The following is an 18913-nucleotide window of genomic DNA, read 5'->3' as shown; positions in this document are numbered from 1 at the left end:
TATTACACGCGTGCACCGCCAATCAGAACCCTTCCCGTCACCAGTCTCCTAGCTGGCTGTGCTGAACCAGGTTAGAAAAGGACATTTCCATTTCAGTTTCATTTTCCTGTAAGGCCTCGTGATGCTTAAGGCATGAGTTGGGCGGGGTGGGTCCGCTATTTGTAAATGGGCGCCCTCTGATCTTGGGTGCGCTCCCAAGCTTGGGGCGCTTGACCGCCCATCCTAGAACTTCAGCCTGGACTTACCTTTGTCCAGCGCCCTCTATTTCCAAACGAGCCCCCAGAGATAGCTGAGTCATTTGCCTGAACCAGTTAGGAACCTGGAACCTATGGTTTTCATTTGAAAAAATGGAAGCCCAGAAAGATTAAGTGCATGGACAAAGGATAAAGGGTGCCAGGCAGAACAGGAACCTATTATAAATAATTACAACCCAGAATACACTGTAGGTTTCTGGATTTGCGGGGCAAGAAAAATAGTCCAGGAACCTCGAGGATCCCTGAGGACAGCTCAGAGAACTAAGTGAAGTGGAGGAGGACCTTCTTGCTTCTGGAATTTCTTCAGGGGAAAGTTTCTTTTCGTAAAGCTCCTTGCTAAGAAATTCTTCTCTGTATCTTCCCGTGGCTGTGTAGGTGATTTTCATTGTTTTGTTGATTTGTGGGGAAAACTACCACTGATAGTACAAGCAGTAACTGCTTTGAGCTTTAGAGATTACACACCCCTGTCAGCGCTCCATTCACTGAGAGCTACCATACTAGAATGGTGCTTGGTATGTAATGGTATTCGGTAAACAATGAATGGAAAGGGTGGGTGAATGAACCAACTAGCAAACAAGGGAAGAATACCTTAAGAAACTCTAGGAGGTAGGGATTACCTCATTAATTTTTATGGACAGGGAAAACAGAAGATAAGAGACCAGGATTCAAACTCTGGCCTGATTCCATTGTTACTCATGCTTATGACTCTTAGAAGATAAAGGGCAGGACAATTTTAGTTAGAATTTAAATTGCACCCTGCCCTGACCTGGCTGGTGAGTACTCAGACCTTCTGAGCGCCACAGTGAAAAGAAGAAGTGAACCTTGCCTGGGGAAAGGGGCAGATCTTGGAAATCCCTGTTGTTTTCGATCGAAGGGAGTTGAATTGTGCTTCCCCAAGGAGAACAACAAATATCTTCTGGATTTCTTTCACAGATTTTTAGAGCTCTTAATATTCCCTATTGTGGGGGCCATGGTTGTAGAAAAAGTAGAATGTTCTCCACAGACCTAATGAAATGAGTTCATGCACAGAGAGCCTCACACCATTCCTAACATATAGTGAGTATCTACGATATTTAACAAATGCCTCGTAATTACTGTTCATGAACCAGTGAATATTCAGAGAGCTAAATCTGAAGCCTGTACAAAAAGCTTATCCCTGTAACATGTGCCACACCATATAGACTTCTGCTTTTGTCAGTCCTGAACACCTTCCTCTCTGAACTTTTATGAATTTCTATTTCACAAGGATGATTATTTTATACACACTGGCAACAATATGCAAATAAAAAACTTTGTATTTAAAAAAAGGAAAAGATTACCAGATCAAAATAAAGATCTTTGACTTTATTTATTTATGTATTTATCTGCCATTTAGAAGCTTTACATTTTTTAAATTTATTTTTAGAGCAAGGGGAAGGGAAGGAGAAAGAGTGCGAGAGAAACATCAATGTGCGGTTGCCTCTCATGTGTCCCCTACTGGGGACCTGGCCCGCAACCCAGGCATGTGCCCTGACTGGGAATCGAACCAGACACCTTTTGCTTCACAAAAGTTGCTCAAGCCACTGAGCTACACCAGCCAGGGCTAGAAGCCTTACATTTTTATGTAGGTAAATTTGTCTTTCACCCTTTATGATTGGAAGGGCCTTGTCTACTTCACATATTTAAAAAAAGAAAAAAAATCTCACACGTTTTCTTTGAATATTCTTTAGGTTTAATTTTTTAAATATTTAAATCTTCGTTCCATAGGAATTTACTTTGGCATAAATGTCTTCAGTATAGAACTTTTACTTTTTTAGTCAAGTGTATATATCTTTTATGATTTCTGACTTAGGTATCATAAGGTTTGTTTCTTAGAATGACATTTATTGAGGGGGATGTGGAGAGTTCACTGAAGTAGGACACAGCCAGGTGGCAGGCGAGAAGCTCCACCTGAAGAAGTTTCTGAGGGGAAAGACCATTATTTTTCACTTCAGTTCAGCTCAGTTAATATTCACTGGAGCTGTACTCTGATGCAGATACCGCGTTAACCGCTGGAGGCACAAAGATGAATAAGAACATCTCTGTTCTCAGGTAGGGGTGACAAATACAGAAACAGAATTGCAACTCAGTGTGGTGAGTATATAATGAGAAAAAGATGTAAGGATTAATGAATGCACACTAGAAGGGCACCTCACGGAGCCTGGAAGGGAGAAAGATGTCTTAGAATGCTTCCTGAAGAAGGATAAAGCCTGAGCTGAGGTTCCCCCCATTTGAATGTTTAAATTATTAGAGTAAGCCAACTTAATAAAGCATCTGAAACCACCTTCCAATTAGATAAATGCTTCCTTCACAAACTCATTTTGCTTGAGTGACACAATGTTTCTCTGCTAAGATACATATGTTTAATGTCATTGAAACGAAAGCCAGAAAAGAGCTGGGACAGGAAGCAAATCAACAATTAAATTAAACTCCCAGACAGGAGGATAATAGGTTTCCAGGGCAGAGAGAGGGATCCATCTCCCCGCACAGCTCAAAGCAGTTCACTAGTTCTGAAACACAAACTAGAAGGTAGAGGGACTTTAAGATAGGACACTAGAGAGGCAGTCAGGGTTTTATCTTAAAAGGCCTGTGCCTTTTGTAAAGAACAGGAAATGAAAACCACTTTCGGTTTTGGTTAGGAAGGGTCAGTTCTGACTAAAGGATGTCATCAGCATGTAGGTGGTAGGAAAGTATGAGTGGATGAGATTGCCCAGGAATAACAAGTTGCAGAAGATTTAACCTTTTGAGGGATTCTTGTTCTCTTTGAGAATGTGATGAAAGTTTTGTCTTTCCAGAAAAATATGCCTGTTAAAACATATGTATCACCCTGGCTGGTGTAGCTCAGTGGATTGAGCGTGGGTCTGTGAACCACACGATCGCGGTTCGATTCCCAGTCAGGGCACATGCCTGGGTTGCAGTCCGGGTCCCCAGTTGGAGATACATGAGGGACAGCCATGTATTGATGTTTCTCTTCCTCTCTTTCTCCTCTTTCCTTCTCTCTAAATAAATAAACAAAATGTTTAATATATATATATATATATATATATATATATATAAATTTCAAGGGACCCTTAGATTAAGAATATTCAATGTGGAGGGGCAAGAAAAGAGGCATGAGGAATAGGATATTTGAAGCATAGCAAGTAGAAGAGGAAAGCGGGAAAGGTGCCAAAGAAAGATGACCCAAGAGGTACAGAAAGAAACAGGAAACTGAACTGTCAGGAAGCTGTGGGAAATAGAGACGTGCAGAGGGCATGGTCAGCAGTATCAAGGGTTGTAGAGACTTCAACAGCCTTAAGGTAAGGACTAAAACATGTCTTTTGCACTTACGGTTAGAAAATTACTGGTAACTGAGAATAGTTTCTGAGGAATGATGGGTAATGGTAGTTTTGATTTTTTTTTTAATCCAAGAAGTGTTCAGTGGTGGCATCTGAATAGAAGTGAGAGTAGGGGATTTGTCATGATGATGTATTTGCAAAGTACTAACATAAGGTTGAAAAATTATCAGTTGTCCATAGGAAGAATTGAGGGGCTTGTGGGATGATATCAGTCTGTCCCCTGGTGCCCAATTAAGATGGATTCAAAAGCCAGGGGGCAGCAGTTAACGAAACGATATGAGTTGAAGAAATGGAGAAGCTTGGTTTGTTGGGCAGGAGACAAATAGGAGGCAGTTAAAAAAAGAAACAAAAACAAGACAGGGATTTTGTCTGTAACAATGAACACATCCTGATATATCTATGTTATGCCATAAGAAAAAGAAGGGAGGAAAAACAGAGAGGCTGAAGACACAGAGGGGAGAGGCATGACTGAAGTGGCAGAGGGCGTAGGATCCAGAGAAAGAGATTTGACTATCAGAGGTAAACCTGGAAGATCGAGGGAGGAGGCCTGTGCCTGCATGTCAATTTCCTCCAGTTGTAAATTGAAGTGCCGTATTTTTCAGACCATAAGATGCACCTAGGTTATAGAGAAGGAAATTAGGGAAAAATTTTTGAACGAAAAAATGTGGTAAAATATTTAATAACATAAATAACATACTATTTCATGAAAGTAAATGTAAAGCAACATTTGGACTATAAGACGCACCCCCATTTCCTTCCCAAATTTGGTGGGGGGGGGTGCGTCTTATAGTCTGAAAAACATGGTGGATCAGCCCAAAAGGCCTCTATTTCTCTATAACATAAGAGGTGAGGTGCCTGCTCCGAATAAAGAGAGCAGGGGACTGCTCTTTCTCCTGCAGGGGACTTTAGGACAATGCTTATGTTTTAGATATTGATAATTGAGGGTTGGGACAGAAAGCTGAAGAAAGAAAAAGAAAAGAATGGCCCTGGAGGCTGGTGATGGAGATGGTATTAGTCGGGGTTTTGATAGAAAACAAATAGCACATTCGAATTTGGTAACCAAGGAGAGTTTTGTGATGGGCATGTTTACCAAAGTGTGAGCAGGATTAAGGGAACTTGATAAAGGAAAGTGAAGCATCCCTGGCGCTAGAAAGGGTGGCAAGCCTTTGCCATGCCGAGGCCTTGAGAAGCAAGAAGAGAGCAGATACAGATCTCAGACAGAATGAATCTAATTTAGGAGAGGGCTGCCACACTGGAGCCCATATGACATAGGTGTTGACATTATCTGCCCACCAGGCAGCCTTCTCTATCTCCAGGTTTTGGCAATGGCTCCATCCTCTGGCCCTTCCCCTAAAGTGGTAACCACCAACTACTACCAGTTTTAGGGGACTGTACTATTCCTTATAATGGCACTACATTCTTTCTATACCTTTATAAATATTCCTTTATTAAATTATACTTAAATTATCCAATTTAAGTGAACTATCTACTTCCTGCAGAATCCCTGACTTAGATAACAGAATCCCTGGGTTTTTTTAAAAGACCAATAAAGTAGACAAACTGGGGAAAAGAAGAAAAGAGGGGACAACACATAAATAATGTTAGATATAACAAGAGAGACAAAGTACAGATTTAAGCATTAATTTAAAAACTACTCTTGTACTATAAACAACTTTATGCCAATAAATTTGAACTTATAAGAAATGGACACATTCCTAGAAGATTATGTAATTTACCAACACAACCTCAAGAAAAAACTGAAACTGGAATAGATCTACAGCCTTTAAAGAAACTGAAATGGTGGATCAAAAATCTCCCATACAAGAACTGTCCTTAGATGTTTTATTTAGCAAATGCAAACTTTTCTTTTTTTTTACAATGTTATCTTTACTGTATTTTTTCTGTTACCATTTAGGCCCCTTGTACCCTCTCCCCACCAATGTAAACGTTTTGTGTGTATCTTTGATCTAACAATTCTGTTTACTTGTCTGTATTTGTCCCAAAGCTGTAAGAGGCCCTGGGTGGCATCTACTTTATTCAATTGCTGTACACCAAGCCTAGCACAGGTTTGGCTTAAACTTAGCACAGCTAAACTGTGCCAGAGGTTTAGACAGTCTAAGATTTCACGAGACTTCAGGAAAAAGTAGGGGACTTTCACAAAACCCACTAGGTCTCAAGTAAAATTTCAAATAGCCAAGGTAAGACTATAATGTTGAAAACTAAGCCCTGTTTTTGCCTGCTTGGTACCAGTTGGTACAAGAAGTTCCTTCAGAATGAAAATCTGTATGCAGCAGGTGGCTCTCCCTCAGACATGGTCTCTGTAACAACCTAATAACTCACTTCTGAAACACTAAAATTCACCACTTGGCCCTCTTGTTAATAATACCAAAGTGAACTATTAGGAAGTTCATGAGAGAAACAGCTGCAAAATGATACCAAAAGGCCTGAACCCAATTAAGATATTTGAAAAGTTTTTTAGGAACTTTCAAGCTACTTAAAATTTCACCCATCCATACAATTTTGACCTACAGCAAAACTTTTGCAGCAAATATTTTTATTTAGAAGCATCAAGAATAATAGTCCTATAACCAGGATGATAGAGCCCTTGCCTTTCTGGTGTAGAGAAATTTGCTTTGCTTTTATTTTTATATGGAAGGTCTACAAAGTCACGTGAGGTTCAGCTGAGCACAGCTGTGGGCACAGAACCCAGCCAGGATTACTTGGGGCTTAGATGAAGTTCAGTTGGGGTCTTGGATTTTGCCTACCAGTAGTAGTTATATGCTTGTTTTAATTGTTATTCTTTCTTTTCTTTTTATTCCTCAGCTTCTGAGCCAGTTTTCCATTGCAGCAGCCAAGAAGATGCAAGATTGTGTAATCATGCAAAAATGTTTCTTACTTTGAAGATCTGGCTTCTCACAGGATTCCTTTATCAGTTAGAACTGGGTAGCAGACTTAAGTTCACCGACTCGATGAAGGGCAAGCATCACCAGGTGGACTACAGAGATCCACAAGTGCACTGCCCTGAGGCCCTGAGATCTTTATTGCTAGGTAATCTCCCCAGGATCCACCAATTTTCCTATCCAATTTTGGTGGAGCAATAGTAGGGATTGAAGGGAACATAACCTTACTCAATTCCTATGGTGGATGTAGAACACAGAGATACCCTTTTTAAATATCTGCTCCCAAATAACAATCCCAATAAACTGTACTCAAAACTTGAGTGGTTAAAAATGCAGTTTATTTCTCTTGCCCTTTCAAGGATTTTCTTTATCATAAGATTATGTTCTCATATGCCTATCAAGATGCCATGTTTTGGGGATGCTGGCCCTTTAACAGGAGAGTAGGGGAGTGGCTGGGACTCTTAAAGCTAAGATAGCAAGCTTGTGTTGGCCCAGGCTACCATGTCAAGTAAGCAGAAAGGGCAGCAACAAGGTAACTGTGAGCCCCCTCACTGTGCACAGATGGAGACTGGTGGTGTTTGCAGGGGAGTGTTTCTCCAGCTCCTAGCCCTGTCCCTCCCTTCTGTCCTTTTGCAGGACTGCTGTCTAGAGCTGGGATGGTAAGGTCACAGGGTGGAGGTTTTAGGATAGTCTGAGAGCCAAGGGCCATGCTCCCCTGACTACCTTGCTGGGGGATGACCATGGTTTAGGTTGCTATGCCATCCTTACTGAGGAGGAGGGTGCCTCTGGGTCTCCCCCGTGCCCCAGGTTTATGTTCCAGAAGCTGACAGTGCTCTCTCATCAGAGGAAACAGCCATGGAGAAAGTCCACCAGCCTGTGAAGATGAAATGTCTTGAAGGTATCACTAAGTGGGCCACAGTATCTTGATAAAAAGCCTGGGGATGCAGAGACTTGCTGTTCTGGATCAGTGATGGACATGGGCTTGCATGTCCAGAATCATTGGGAATAACTCTAAACTCTTCTACCTGCTAGCTATATTATGCTGGGTGACTGAAATCACTTTTCTGGGTCCCTATTTCTCACCTTCATAGTGAAATGATCAAGACAGGCTTATATGATTTTTGTGAGAGTTAAATGAACGTGCATGTGAAATATCTGGCACACAGTAGGGTTAAATTGCAGTGAATCAGAGCAGCTGGAACTTGGTTGATTAAAGAGGCCCAGAAGTGGCGATTAGGTGGAGGAGAGCAGATGGAGAAGCCCGTGGTGATATCTAATGAAGTAACTGGAGAGGGGATGTAGAAAGTAAAGGTGTCTGGCATATGCCAGGTTCTGTTTGCTCTAGTGGAGGACAGGTAGGGGCCCTCTGGGGCAGGGAGGCTATTAAACCCTGAGAACAGGAGGACTTGATAGAAGGTGGTGCTGGAGACGGCTCATGATCAAAAGTGCTACTGAGAAGTTGCCTCTCTAGATGAGACTCCTCACACCTGAGCCCCCTTCTACTTCCTTTTCAGGCCCCCACTCAAACCAAGGCCCAGGCAAGTCCTGTGGCTGCTTGGCTCCTGGAGACGAGCTGGTGCCTGCCTGCCAGCTGGAGGAGGAGGAAGAAAATGAGCAGGAAGAGGACCTGGATCCAGATCTAGCCCCAAACCTGGAGGAGGAAGTAGATGAAGAAGAGGAAGATCTTGGGGATCCAGCTGTCCTCAGTGTGGTCCATAACACCCAGGTACCATGGCAGGAGGGGCTGGAGGAACTGTTATCCAGAACTGTCTGCTGCTCACAGTGTAGTTAGACAGCCCTCTCTTCTTCTCCACCCCTTTCTAAGATAGGTTCTGGGTTAACACTTTCTATTTCAGGCTTGAATATAAGTAGGGACTCTTCGTTACCTCTTTCCTCCTGTCACCCACTTAGTATCTGATGCTGTCTTCACCTTGAAAATCAGGTCCTATCAGGGCTGTGCATCACCCATAGGGGCTGGCCCTGCTCCTGGTGCTTTGACCCTGGGCCCCTGTATCTCAGCAGTCCATTCCTGGTATGTATTCCCTTGGATTTCCACAGCCAATGGAGAGAGACAAGGATTGCCATGTGGAATGAAGTGCCTCAGATCAATGTGCTCCTTAGATACTAGTCTTGCTTTCCCGCAGGGAAGGAGAGGGGCCTGACCCAGTTGACTGATTATGAGGGAGAACCAGTCTGCCACAGTCATGGGTATTGGAAATGATTGGACTTACTGCCCCCCACCCCACCTAGACGCTGATGAATTTAGAAGACACTACAGAGGCTCATGTGAACCTGGGTTTTCTTCCCTCTCATTCCAGAGAGGTCTTCTCAGCTTTCCTGGAATCAAGGCCTCTGGTATGCTGGGGATGTCACCTACCTCCTTGCAGTTTCTGTGGCAGGTGAGTTGCTCCAGGCTCCATAGTGAGAGAAAGCGACTGGTTGCTAAGAAGAGGCATGCCAAGTGTTCCTTATTTTTACTATGTTCAGTGTTCTCTTAACCTTGCTCTTGGAGATGAAGCACCCAAAGTGAGATGTAGGTATGAAAAGTGGGAGATGCCCTTTCATGTAGGGAAGCTTGGTAAATGACAGAGGTGGTACTAGTATAACTGGCCATTCATATGAAAAAGGCCAACTAGATCCCTACTTCCACTTCCCTGCCTTTCAGTGATGGGGAATAAGCAGCACTGAGCTTAGGGTTAGAAAGAGCACTTGCCCTCCAATGAACTGCGTAATGAGAACATGGTCTGGGGGAGAGGAACTGCAGGAAATACTGCAGGGAGAAGAGTAGGAAAAGGCGGGTCTCAGGAGGCCTTTCAGTGAGTCAGAGAAGAGACAGCTAAGCATTGTCCCAGTGACTGAAGGCACAAGAACCTGAGAGAAGACTATCATAGAAAGGAGAGCAAGAGATGTTGGCTCACCAGACAGTAGGGAAAACACATGTCTCTACATTGTCATGGACTGAAGAGCTGCTCCCTAGGAGGTGAGAAACCCTGCTGGGAACAAGGACAGGATCCATAGTCTGGTGACCTCACAGTTGGCTTGAAGTTCCCCCAAGACAGCAAAATGTCTGGTGAGGTTCTTGAGGGTAAAGGCAGGTGAGAACGTAGAGACAGAAAAGGGACCTAGCAGCAAGGGCAGCATTGAATTGGTGGAGATGCCCTCCTCACAGGCCTCTTATTCCTTAGACCCTGGACTACTTGTCACCAGTTCCTTTTCGGCCTACCCTTCCCAGCACGAGCTCCCCGGTGCGGCACTTTGGACCTCGACTGCTCTCACCAGATCCATCTGTCTTCTGCAGCTCACCGACCTCATGGCCCCCTAGGTTCAGGTACTGGCTCAGGGTGCCAGGCACCCCAGCATCCACAACAGTCAGAGCTCTTCTTCGAAGGTCTCAGGAGGCAGTGGCTGCAGAGGGGTGGGGGCCACTCTAACAGCTGCCATAGAAAAATACGGAAACTTAATAAGGAAAGTATGAGGTAGAGTCCAAACCACTTTCCCTCACAAATGGGGAAATGGAGGCCCAGAGAGACTAAAAGAACTTACTTCAAGGTTAGCAGGCATGCAGAACTGAGATTAGGACTCAGAACTCCTGGCAACCAGACTAAATTATTTTCTACTGTGTCAAGATTTCCTGCAGCCCAATTGTAGAAAAATATATCCAGGAGGGGCCTGTGAGCCCTGTTGAGCTAGGGTTATGTTGTTTCACGTGGCTGACTTTGGAGAGACACATAAACAGAGTTCCCTTAGATGTCCAGCTGAGGCTACCAGAGGCTAACTGAGTGGAAAAGGTAAGGAGCTGAGACCTTGCTTTCAGCTAAGTTTCTTTCTAAGTCTCCCCAGTCATCTGACCCAGCTCCACCCCCAGCACCAACGGATCCTGCAGCTGCAGCAGCATAGTCAAACACCAAGGTAAAAACTAGACCTGGAGCAGGGTTGAGGGCAGCTCATTTGCATGCTGGGTATTTCCCCAAAGTCCCTGCACAGTTTGGAGTCCTATAGTGCTGCCCACCTCTGCACTCTCTCCCATCCTTCCCAGACGGCTCTGCTCCCTGCTCACCATTCCTTGAGAAGTTCACTGTGGCAGGGGTGGGTGTGTCTAAAGGGATGCTCCTCCTGGCTTAAAGTTCCCCAGCCAAGAAGCCTTGGTCTCAGCAGCCAGACCCCTATGCTAAACTTATGACCCGAAAAGAGAAGGACTGGGTGATAAAAGTGCAAATGGTTCAGCTGCAGAGTGAGAACCCCTACCTGGAAGACTATTACTACCAGGTGAGCCCCATGTATTCTTCCCAGCCTCTGACCTTGGGGTCAAAAAGGCCTGGACTCCACGGGCCCTCTCAGGTCCTCTCTTCAGCTCATAGGGTCCTATTTCTATAGTTGACATTCTGACCTCATTTACCCCTCTGTTCTCCTACACTTCAGCCCAATGGGGTTCTTTACAATTCCCCAAACATACTCTGAGGTTTTGTCTTCATCCTTTGCCATGAATTTCCTCTATTCAGCCTGGGAATATGGACTTTTCCACCTTTGTACACACTTATGAGTCTTTAAAAATGTCTTATTATAAATATTCATCTTTTTACCTTTTTTACATCAAAACCACAGAGATCTTAGAAATAGTGGGATTTGATTAGTTCAATTGAACAAATGATGGCAGACATTTTGACTCATTTCCTCCTCCTTCCTATCTTCATGCCACCAGCTAACTCTGACTTTGGGAAACACAGGTAGAATCACATTATCAAAATGGGGAGGTGGAGGATATGGGACGTGCAATGGGTAACTTGGAAACAAGGAAGGCAGGAAGGTTGCAGATGCTGGGTCAGGTTTGCTTCCTGGCTCTCCATTTTTCTCTCTGCCTTTTAATCAAACCTGGCAATAGTACCTAGCTCTTGAAGGCCTTAGTATGGGAATCTCAGGACAGGTAGCATGAGGCCCAAGGTGTTTAAAATACTTTAGAATGGTTGCCAATAGGGCCTAAGGTGTCAGGAACATTTCTGAAATGGATGCTATAGGACAGTGGAGAACCTTAATTCTAAGTTCAGAAGTTGAGTATATGTTTTTACATTCCATGGGCTCTCAGAAATATTATCAGAAACTAGAGAAGAAGGAGGCAGATGAAGAGCTTCTTGGACGAAGGAACAAGGTTGAGTCTCTCAAGCTGGTAACACCTTATATTCAGAAGACAGAGGCTTACGAGTCAGGTAGGAACAGGCTGACCTGCTGGGTTGGGCTAGCCATCTGAGTGGACAGAGGGTGGAAGGTGGAGGGAAATATGTCCATTCTGACTTCTCTCGTGCAGTGGTTCGAATCGAGGGTTCTCTAGGCCAGGTAGCCATGTCGACATGTTTTAGCCCTCGCAGAGCTATTGATGCTGTACCCCATGGAACTCCAGAGCCGGTAGGAGTGATATCTTCCCAGAGCCTTTTTTCTGTTCCCTGTTTTGGAGCAGGGTCTTGAGCACCCTCATGCTTGAGTTCAGTTTGTGACCTAAATGGGAGGAATAAGTGCAATCAGACTTCGTATTAGCTTTTCCAGCTCCATTTCTAGCTTGCCGAAGACCTGGACTGCTGCTGTGGAAGTGTAGCTGATGGCTGGGGACTCTTTCTTCTAGGAGACGGGGGCTGCCAGCAGTCAGAGGCTTCGGGTGTTGTCATGGATTGAAAAGGTGAGATCAGCTTCTTAGGAATGATTTCCTAACTTATCCTTGAAAATGGGATATTGCTCAAATTGACCCCCTCTTCCTCTTTTCCCACCCTCAAATTCCCAGATGTTTCTTCAGTTACTAGAGATAGAGGAGGGCCAGAAGAATGGGCCTCCACAGCCCTGCTACTCCAAGCAGCAGAGAAACCACGTTGAGAAGCTCTTCCAGGCCTTAAAGACCCAGGAGCAGAACAACCTGGAGTGAGCACGGGAGAGTCACAGTCCGCCCAGCAAAGACATAGGCTTTGCTTCAGCCTCTCCTTTCTGGCATGTTGTCCTCTTCTCTATGCACAGCCTGAAAATATTCTCCTATCTCACTCACAGGGAGGCAGCAGATGGCTTCCTGCAGGTGCTCTCTGTGAGGAAGGGGAAAGCCCTAGTGGCCCGGCTTCTCCCCTTTCTGCCCCAGGATCAGGCTGTTAGCCTTCTTCTGGTTATCACCCACCATCTGCCTCTTCTCATCAAGAGGGACGCAGCTGATCAGGTACTGTGGCATTAAGTGGAGAAGAGGATGGTTTCATGGATGGATTAGGGATGTTTTCTCCTCCAGTCCCCAGCCCCAGAGATTCCAGAGAAGGTGCTGGGCAGTGAGGGCTGTTGAGCCTGCCACCCTCAGGTGAGGGGTTACAGAATGAACTGTAGGAACAGCTGAGCATCCATGGGTTTAGTGAACAAAAAAAAAACCACACACACAGGCCTTGGTTGCACAGGTGTGAGTGTGCTGGGGAGGGTGCGAAAATAAGAACTTCCTGACAAAAGTTGAGCCCTATATCTACTTTTCTTAGGGAAAGCACCCTAGAACTAGTAGGATTTGAAGGGTCAGGATTGGGGATGAAGAGATACTAGTGGTAATAGGTGTGGTAAATAACCTGACTCAGTAGGTAACAAAGGTAGGTCAGCAAGAAAAGGGATCAGGGTGGCGGGGTGGGGAGGAGAGGGTGCAAGACTGGAGGAGGTGAAGTTACAGAGGAGTCTGAGAGAGGCACTCACTGACCTTCTTGCAGGTCCTACAAATGTTATTCAAACCTCTGGGCAAATACATCAGTCACTTGACCTTCCATGAACTCCTCCAAGGACTTCAGGGACTAATGCAGCTTCCACCTGGCTCCTCAGAGCGGCCAGTCACTGTGGTGCTTCAGAATCAGGTAACATGTCTGGGAGGTTTTTCTCTTGCCATAGATGGCCTTCAGATGGTATCACTGACATGGAATCAATGAGGGAATGTTCTCCTCTCCTCATCTTTCCTGCTTATCCTCTGTAGTGCTTATCAGCCTCTAGCAAGCATTAGAGTCACCTGGAGAGCTTATTGAACACCAGTTCCTTGGGCCCTCGCCAGAGAGTCACATTTAATAGACCCAGGGTGGGGCCCAAGCATTTGCTTTTCTGACAAGCTCTCTGATGATGGTGCTCATGTGCCCTCTAGAGCAGAGGTCACCAAAGTTTTTTTATTTTGTTGCCCTTTCAATAAAAAAAAAAATCTGACACATCACCCATGTGTGTTTATAAGTCATTTATATGTAACACTATATTAATATTAGGTACATAATAAATCCAAATTAGAACATTTTAAAAGATGAGACTCTAGAGGCGAAGTTCTGATATCTTCTAATATGCCAGTGGATTGTCTTATAAACCCCTCTCCAAAGGCCTTTGCCTAAAGCAGTGCTTCCTACAGTGTGGTCCACAGATTACCTGCATCAGATTCCTGGGTCCATTTCTGACCTACTCCTCGGACTCCTGACTTTTGGGGGCAGGACCCATGAGTGTGCATTTAGTCAGTCCCCTAGAACAGTGGTTCCCAACCTTTTGGGCACCAGGGACAAATTTCATGAAAGACATGAAAAATTTTTCAATTTTTCCATGGGCCTGGGTAGGGGGATGGCATTATAGTCTGCTACCAGATGCAGTTTAATTGTCACTTGCCACTCACTGATAGGGTTTTGATATGAGTCTGCAGGCAATTGGTTTATTACGGTCTCTGTGCAGTCATACCTCCATGCTAATGATAATCTGTATGTGCAGCCGCTCCTCAGTGTCAGCATCACTGCCTCAGCTCTACCTCACATCATCAGGCATTACATTCTCATAAGGAGCATGAACCTAGATTCCCCCACATGTACAGTTCACAGTAGGGTTCACGCTTCTGTGAGAATCTAATGCTGCTGCTGCTCTGATAGGAGGTGGAGCTCAGGCGGTAATGCCAGTGATGGCCATGAGTACAGATAAGGCCTTGCTTGCCTGCCGCTCACCCGCTGCTCTGCAGCCTGGTTCCTAACAGGCCACAGACCAGTCTGTGGCCCGAGGGTTGGGGACCCCTGCCCTGGAAGAATATTTTGGAAAGTTCAGAACAGTGATTCCCTTGGAAAGATCTGAGAGTCCTTTGGTCAGCCAATGTAAAATTTAAGTTTTATGGGTGTTGGACTCAATTTATACATGTAAACTTGCTGTTGTGGTTAGGAAGGCAGAGCCAGGGAAGCACCAAAATGCTTAGGGCGAACTCATTTTCCCTGGATGCTTTATCACTTGCAGTTTGGAATATCTTTGCTCTATGCCCTGCTGAGTCACGGGGAACAGCTGGTATCCCTGGATCCATCCCTAGTAGAATCCAACAGTGACCAAATAGCTTGGTAAGATCATAACGGCCTGTAAATATTATTTCAGTACCTCTGGGATGTGTAGGCTGGACCAGATGAGTTATTTACTGAGTGGTGTACTCAGGCATCAGGAAAGAAGGTGGTCAAAGGGAATACTAGCAGAGTTGTAGCTGCTCTGCCTTTTATTCCCCTCCCCTCCGCCTTTAGTTCCCCAGAGTGTTATTTTCCACGGGAGGCAGTATAACATAGTAATTAAGGGGACAAGCTTTATTTTTATTGTTATATTTTTAATTGTTTTTACATTATTGTATTTTTTTCTCATTGCAATTAGAAGTAGACAAGCTTTGGAGTCAAACAGACCTAGGTTTGAATTTTGCCTCTGTCACTTATCAGTACTGTAACTGTGGGGTATGTTACTTAGCTTCTCTTTAGCCTGTTTCCTCATTTATAAAAGAAGAATCTAGGGATGACAGTACTAGCTGCTTGGGGTTCTGAACATTGAGAGAAGACGCGTAAAGGACTAATCAGTGCCTTGGCATATATCAAAAGTGCAAATGTTCTCTTAATCGCTGCATGTATAGAAAGCGATATTGGTGATAAAGTACAGTAAGAATCTTGGCCTTGAGCCTCTTTCCTGTATAAATACAAATACTCTGATATATTTCTTTCTCTCTGCCCTCCAGGACAGACATAGTGATTCTAATCGCCTGGGAGATAGCTCAGATGCCTACAGCCTCTCTGGCAGAACCCTTATCCTTTCCAAGCAACCTGCTCCCCCTGTTCTGTCGCCATGTGGACAAACAATTGGTACAGCAGCTAGAGGCTACAGTGCAGTAAGTTATGGCAGAAACAAGGTCATAATCCTTTGTTCGAGCCCAATCTAGGTTCTGACACTTCTCTATTTCTTTCAACCAAGAGCATGGAGGAAAGCTTTCTGTTAGAGGTAGTTGCAGACATGCTGGCATTTACTGAGTAACGCGTCTTCCTCAAATTAGGGTCCTGTGGCCTGTTTCTTTAGCTAAACCACTTAATTGATTCTCAGGTACTTTGGTCATTTATCATGCTTAGCTATTTGAGGGCAAGACTTAATTTGAGAAACTGAATTGTTCATTCAAGAAATACTTGATGGGATCAACAAATGCAGCACAAGATATCTGAATTAATGCAGAGCAGCCTGAACATTAGTCTCCAATCAGGTCCCCTTGACCAGCAGGCCCACAGCACACAGGCGCACTAACAGCTGCAGTGTCTGATAGGCCCCCAGCACTGCTACTGAAACAACTTCAGGAATCAGTGAACCAAGCATCATCCCTAGTTGTCCCAAGAACAGAAGTGACAGTGGAAGAAACTTCCACAGAGGAATTGACCCTGTGAGCAGCAAAGACAATGTGGAAAATGGCTGATACTAAGGAACACAGTAGCCCTAGTGTAGGAGAGGTGAAACATTACTACATCCCTCTTCCCAACAAACAAAGCTGTAATATGTGTAGGAAATGCCAATGAACACCAAATTCAATACGTAGATGCATCACAAGTTCTGCCTGGATCAAACACAGCCTGTCCATCCAAGACTACCACATGTGCTCCTGTAATCTAGCCTACGGTGGAGTTGCCGAGAAACAATCAACAACAACAAAACATATATAGAAGGGGTCAACTATTCCAGAATATAAACAATACGGAGGTCATCTCTGTCCTTAGAATTGACCATCTGCTAGAAAGAGTCAGATATTAAATTTTTTAAATGTTTTATTTATTGTTAAAGAGAGGGAAAAGGAGGGAGAAAGAAAGGGAGAGAAACATTGATTGGTTGCCTCTCACCTGCCCCCAGCCAAGGCCCTGGCCTATAACCCAGTCATTTGCTCTGACTGGGAATCAGACCGGCAACCTTTTAGTTTGCGGGATGTCACACAACCCACTGAACCATACCATTCAAGGCCAGATATTGATTAAATCACCATAATACTTTAGAAAATGGTATCATTTGCACTTAACACTTGTCTTTGTAGGCTTGCCTGGATCTACTGAGCTCACCGTTCTGGAATGTGGACGTGTGGGAGCAGTTTGATCATCAGACGCCAGCTGTATGGGCTATATCCACAGGGAGCCAAGAGTCTGAAGACATTTCTTATGCCTTATGATATGTTGGAGGACCCCACCCAAAACATTTTCTTATGCTTTCTTCAAAAACCTGATGCCTAAAAAAGCATTACATAGTAAGGTATACTCAGAAATATTGTAATAATGTGTTGAAACTTATTTGTAAGTTAGGATATATAATGAAAGCCATTTGCTTATATGTGAATGCTCTAAGAAGATTGTTAATATAAGGGACAAGGCCTTGTTATGTCTAACAAAACTATGACCTTGGAAATTGCTTCAATGTTGCCATTTTTTTTTAAATAAAGAGAAAATAGCCCTAGCTGAGCAAAGAGAGTTGAATTTAAATGTCTCTTTTGGGATATGAAATGTTTGGTTCAACTTCACAGACAAGGTTATGCATCTGTCACAAATTCTGGAGTGCCTTTTATGAACCAGGAACCATCTCAGGTGTAGGGTAACAGTGTGGAGCAAGGAAAAGTCCCTGCTCTTCTGAAACTTACATTCTGTTTGGACAGGACTGGCTCCAAATGCCAAGCGGTGATCAATACCACGGTGAAAATAAAACTGGGTGATGAGTGACTGTAGTGGAATGACCCGGGAAGGCCTGTAACCTCAATAGAGGATACATTTAAGCAGAAATGAAAAGTATCTCATGTAGAGGTCCTATTGAACACGAAGTCCAAAGTGAAAATGAACTTGGTGTGTTTCAGGAAAAGAAAATGTAGCTCAAGTACACAGATAAGTGGGAAAGCTATAGATCTGTAAGCTGTGATGTTTTTAAAACTTAAACTTTTAACTGCAGTGAAGTCAGAATTTTAAGTAGGAAAGTAATGTGACATGATTTCATTTTTCGATTATTCTGACTGCTAAATTGTTAGGGAATAATAGAAGGCAGGAAAATGTTCAGAGGCTTTTTTTCAGCAGCTCAGGCAAGAATTGAGCAGTGGTGACAACGCAGAGCAGAGATTTGGAATAAATCTCGGAAGTAAGAGTTGAAGGCCATTGCTGATGGTCTGGAAAAGAGTGGTGGTTAAGATTCAAAGATAATTCCCCGGTAGAGTGAACGGAGGGTGCTCCATACTGAAGTGGGGGAATGAGAAAGATGGGTTGGTGAGGGGTTAAAAATCAAATTTAGACACTTTAAATTTGAGTCCTGTTAGAAATCCAAGTAGATATAACAAGTAGGCAGTTAAATAGCAGTCTGGAGTTGAAGGAAATGATCAGGGTTGAAGACACAAAAATGGGAGTTATCAGCACAGAGATGTTATTTAAAGATGGAGGGAGAGATTATGTAAGAAGAAAAGCCCACTGAGGAGGAGTTATCAGTGAAATAGATGGAAAACTAGGGAAGTGGTGTTATCAAAGTTGAAAAGAACAAAAAGTAAAGCTAAAGGAGCTCATTATCACCAAGCCCTTATTATATGAAATGTTAAAGGGACTTATTTAAGAAAAGGTCAAAGCTATGAACATTAAAACGATAAACTCATAACTATCAACAACTGAACTTAAAAAAAAAAAACCAAAACTAAGCAAACGACCAGAACAGGAACAGGATCATAAATATGGAGATCACATGGAGGTTTATCAGTGGGGAGAGGGAAGGAGGAAAATCGGGGAAAAGGTACAGGGATCAAGAAGCATAATTGGTAGATACAAAACAAGGGGAGGGTAAGAATAGTATAGGAAATGGAGAAGCCAAAGAACTTAATTATATGCAGGACCCATGGAAATGAACTAAGGTGGGAAATTGCTGGAGGGAAGGGGGGTACTGAGCAGAGGGGGGCAAAGGGAGAAAAATTGGGACAACTGTAATAGCATAACCAATAAAACATACTTTAAAAAAATGTGAGGCAGGAGATAGGAAGGAGGAAACTCCAGAAGTGCCCCAAGGCTAAGATAAAAGACGATGATACAGGACAGAGACCCTGTCTAAAACCAGTTTTTCCCGCTTTCTGGAAAAGCACTGAATCATGGTGAATCATGAATGCACCTTTGCAGAAAATGCT

General features: G+C 43.8%; 1 protein-coding gene across 1 annotated transcript; it reads left to right on the top strand.

The window, feature by feature from the left end:
- The first annotated feature begins 7321 nt into the window (after positions 1 to 7321).
- PATL2 (PAT1 homolog 2) lies at positions 7322 to 17176 on the top strand. Its single transcript, XM_037054443.1, has 15 exons — positions 7322 to 7408; positions 8025 to 8236; positions 8829 to 8909; positions 9696 to 9838; positions 10342 to 10419; positions 10635 to 10776; positions 11591 to 11711; positions 11810 to 11907; positions 12122 to 12175; positions 12278 to 12411; positions 12535 to 12694; positions 13215 to 13355; positions 14740 to 14837; positions 15488 to 15637; positions 16814 to 17176. Exons 1-15 carry the CDS (start codon positions 7366 to 7368, stop codon positions 16830 to 16832), a joined length of 1674 nt encoding a protein of 557 aa, XP_036910338.1. The 5' UTR covers positions 7322 to 7365; the 3' UTR covers positions 16833 to 17176.
- Positions 17177 to 18913: the final 1737 nt, after the last annotated feature.

The sequence above is a fragment of the Sturnira hondurensis genome, unplaced genomic scaffold (genome assembly GCF_014824575.4).
Source record: "Sturnira hondurensis isolate 20B ecotype Veracruz unplaced genomic scaffold, ASM1482457v3 Scaffold0008196, whole genome shotgun sequence".
Lineage (NCBI taxonomy): Eukaryota > Metazoa > Chordata > Mammalia > Chiroptera > Phyllostomidae > Sturnira > Sturnira hondurensis.
This window is presented reverse-complemented; position numbering and strand designations above follow the sequence as displayed.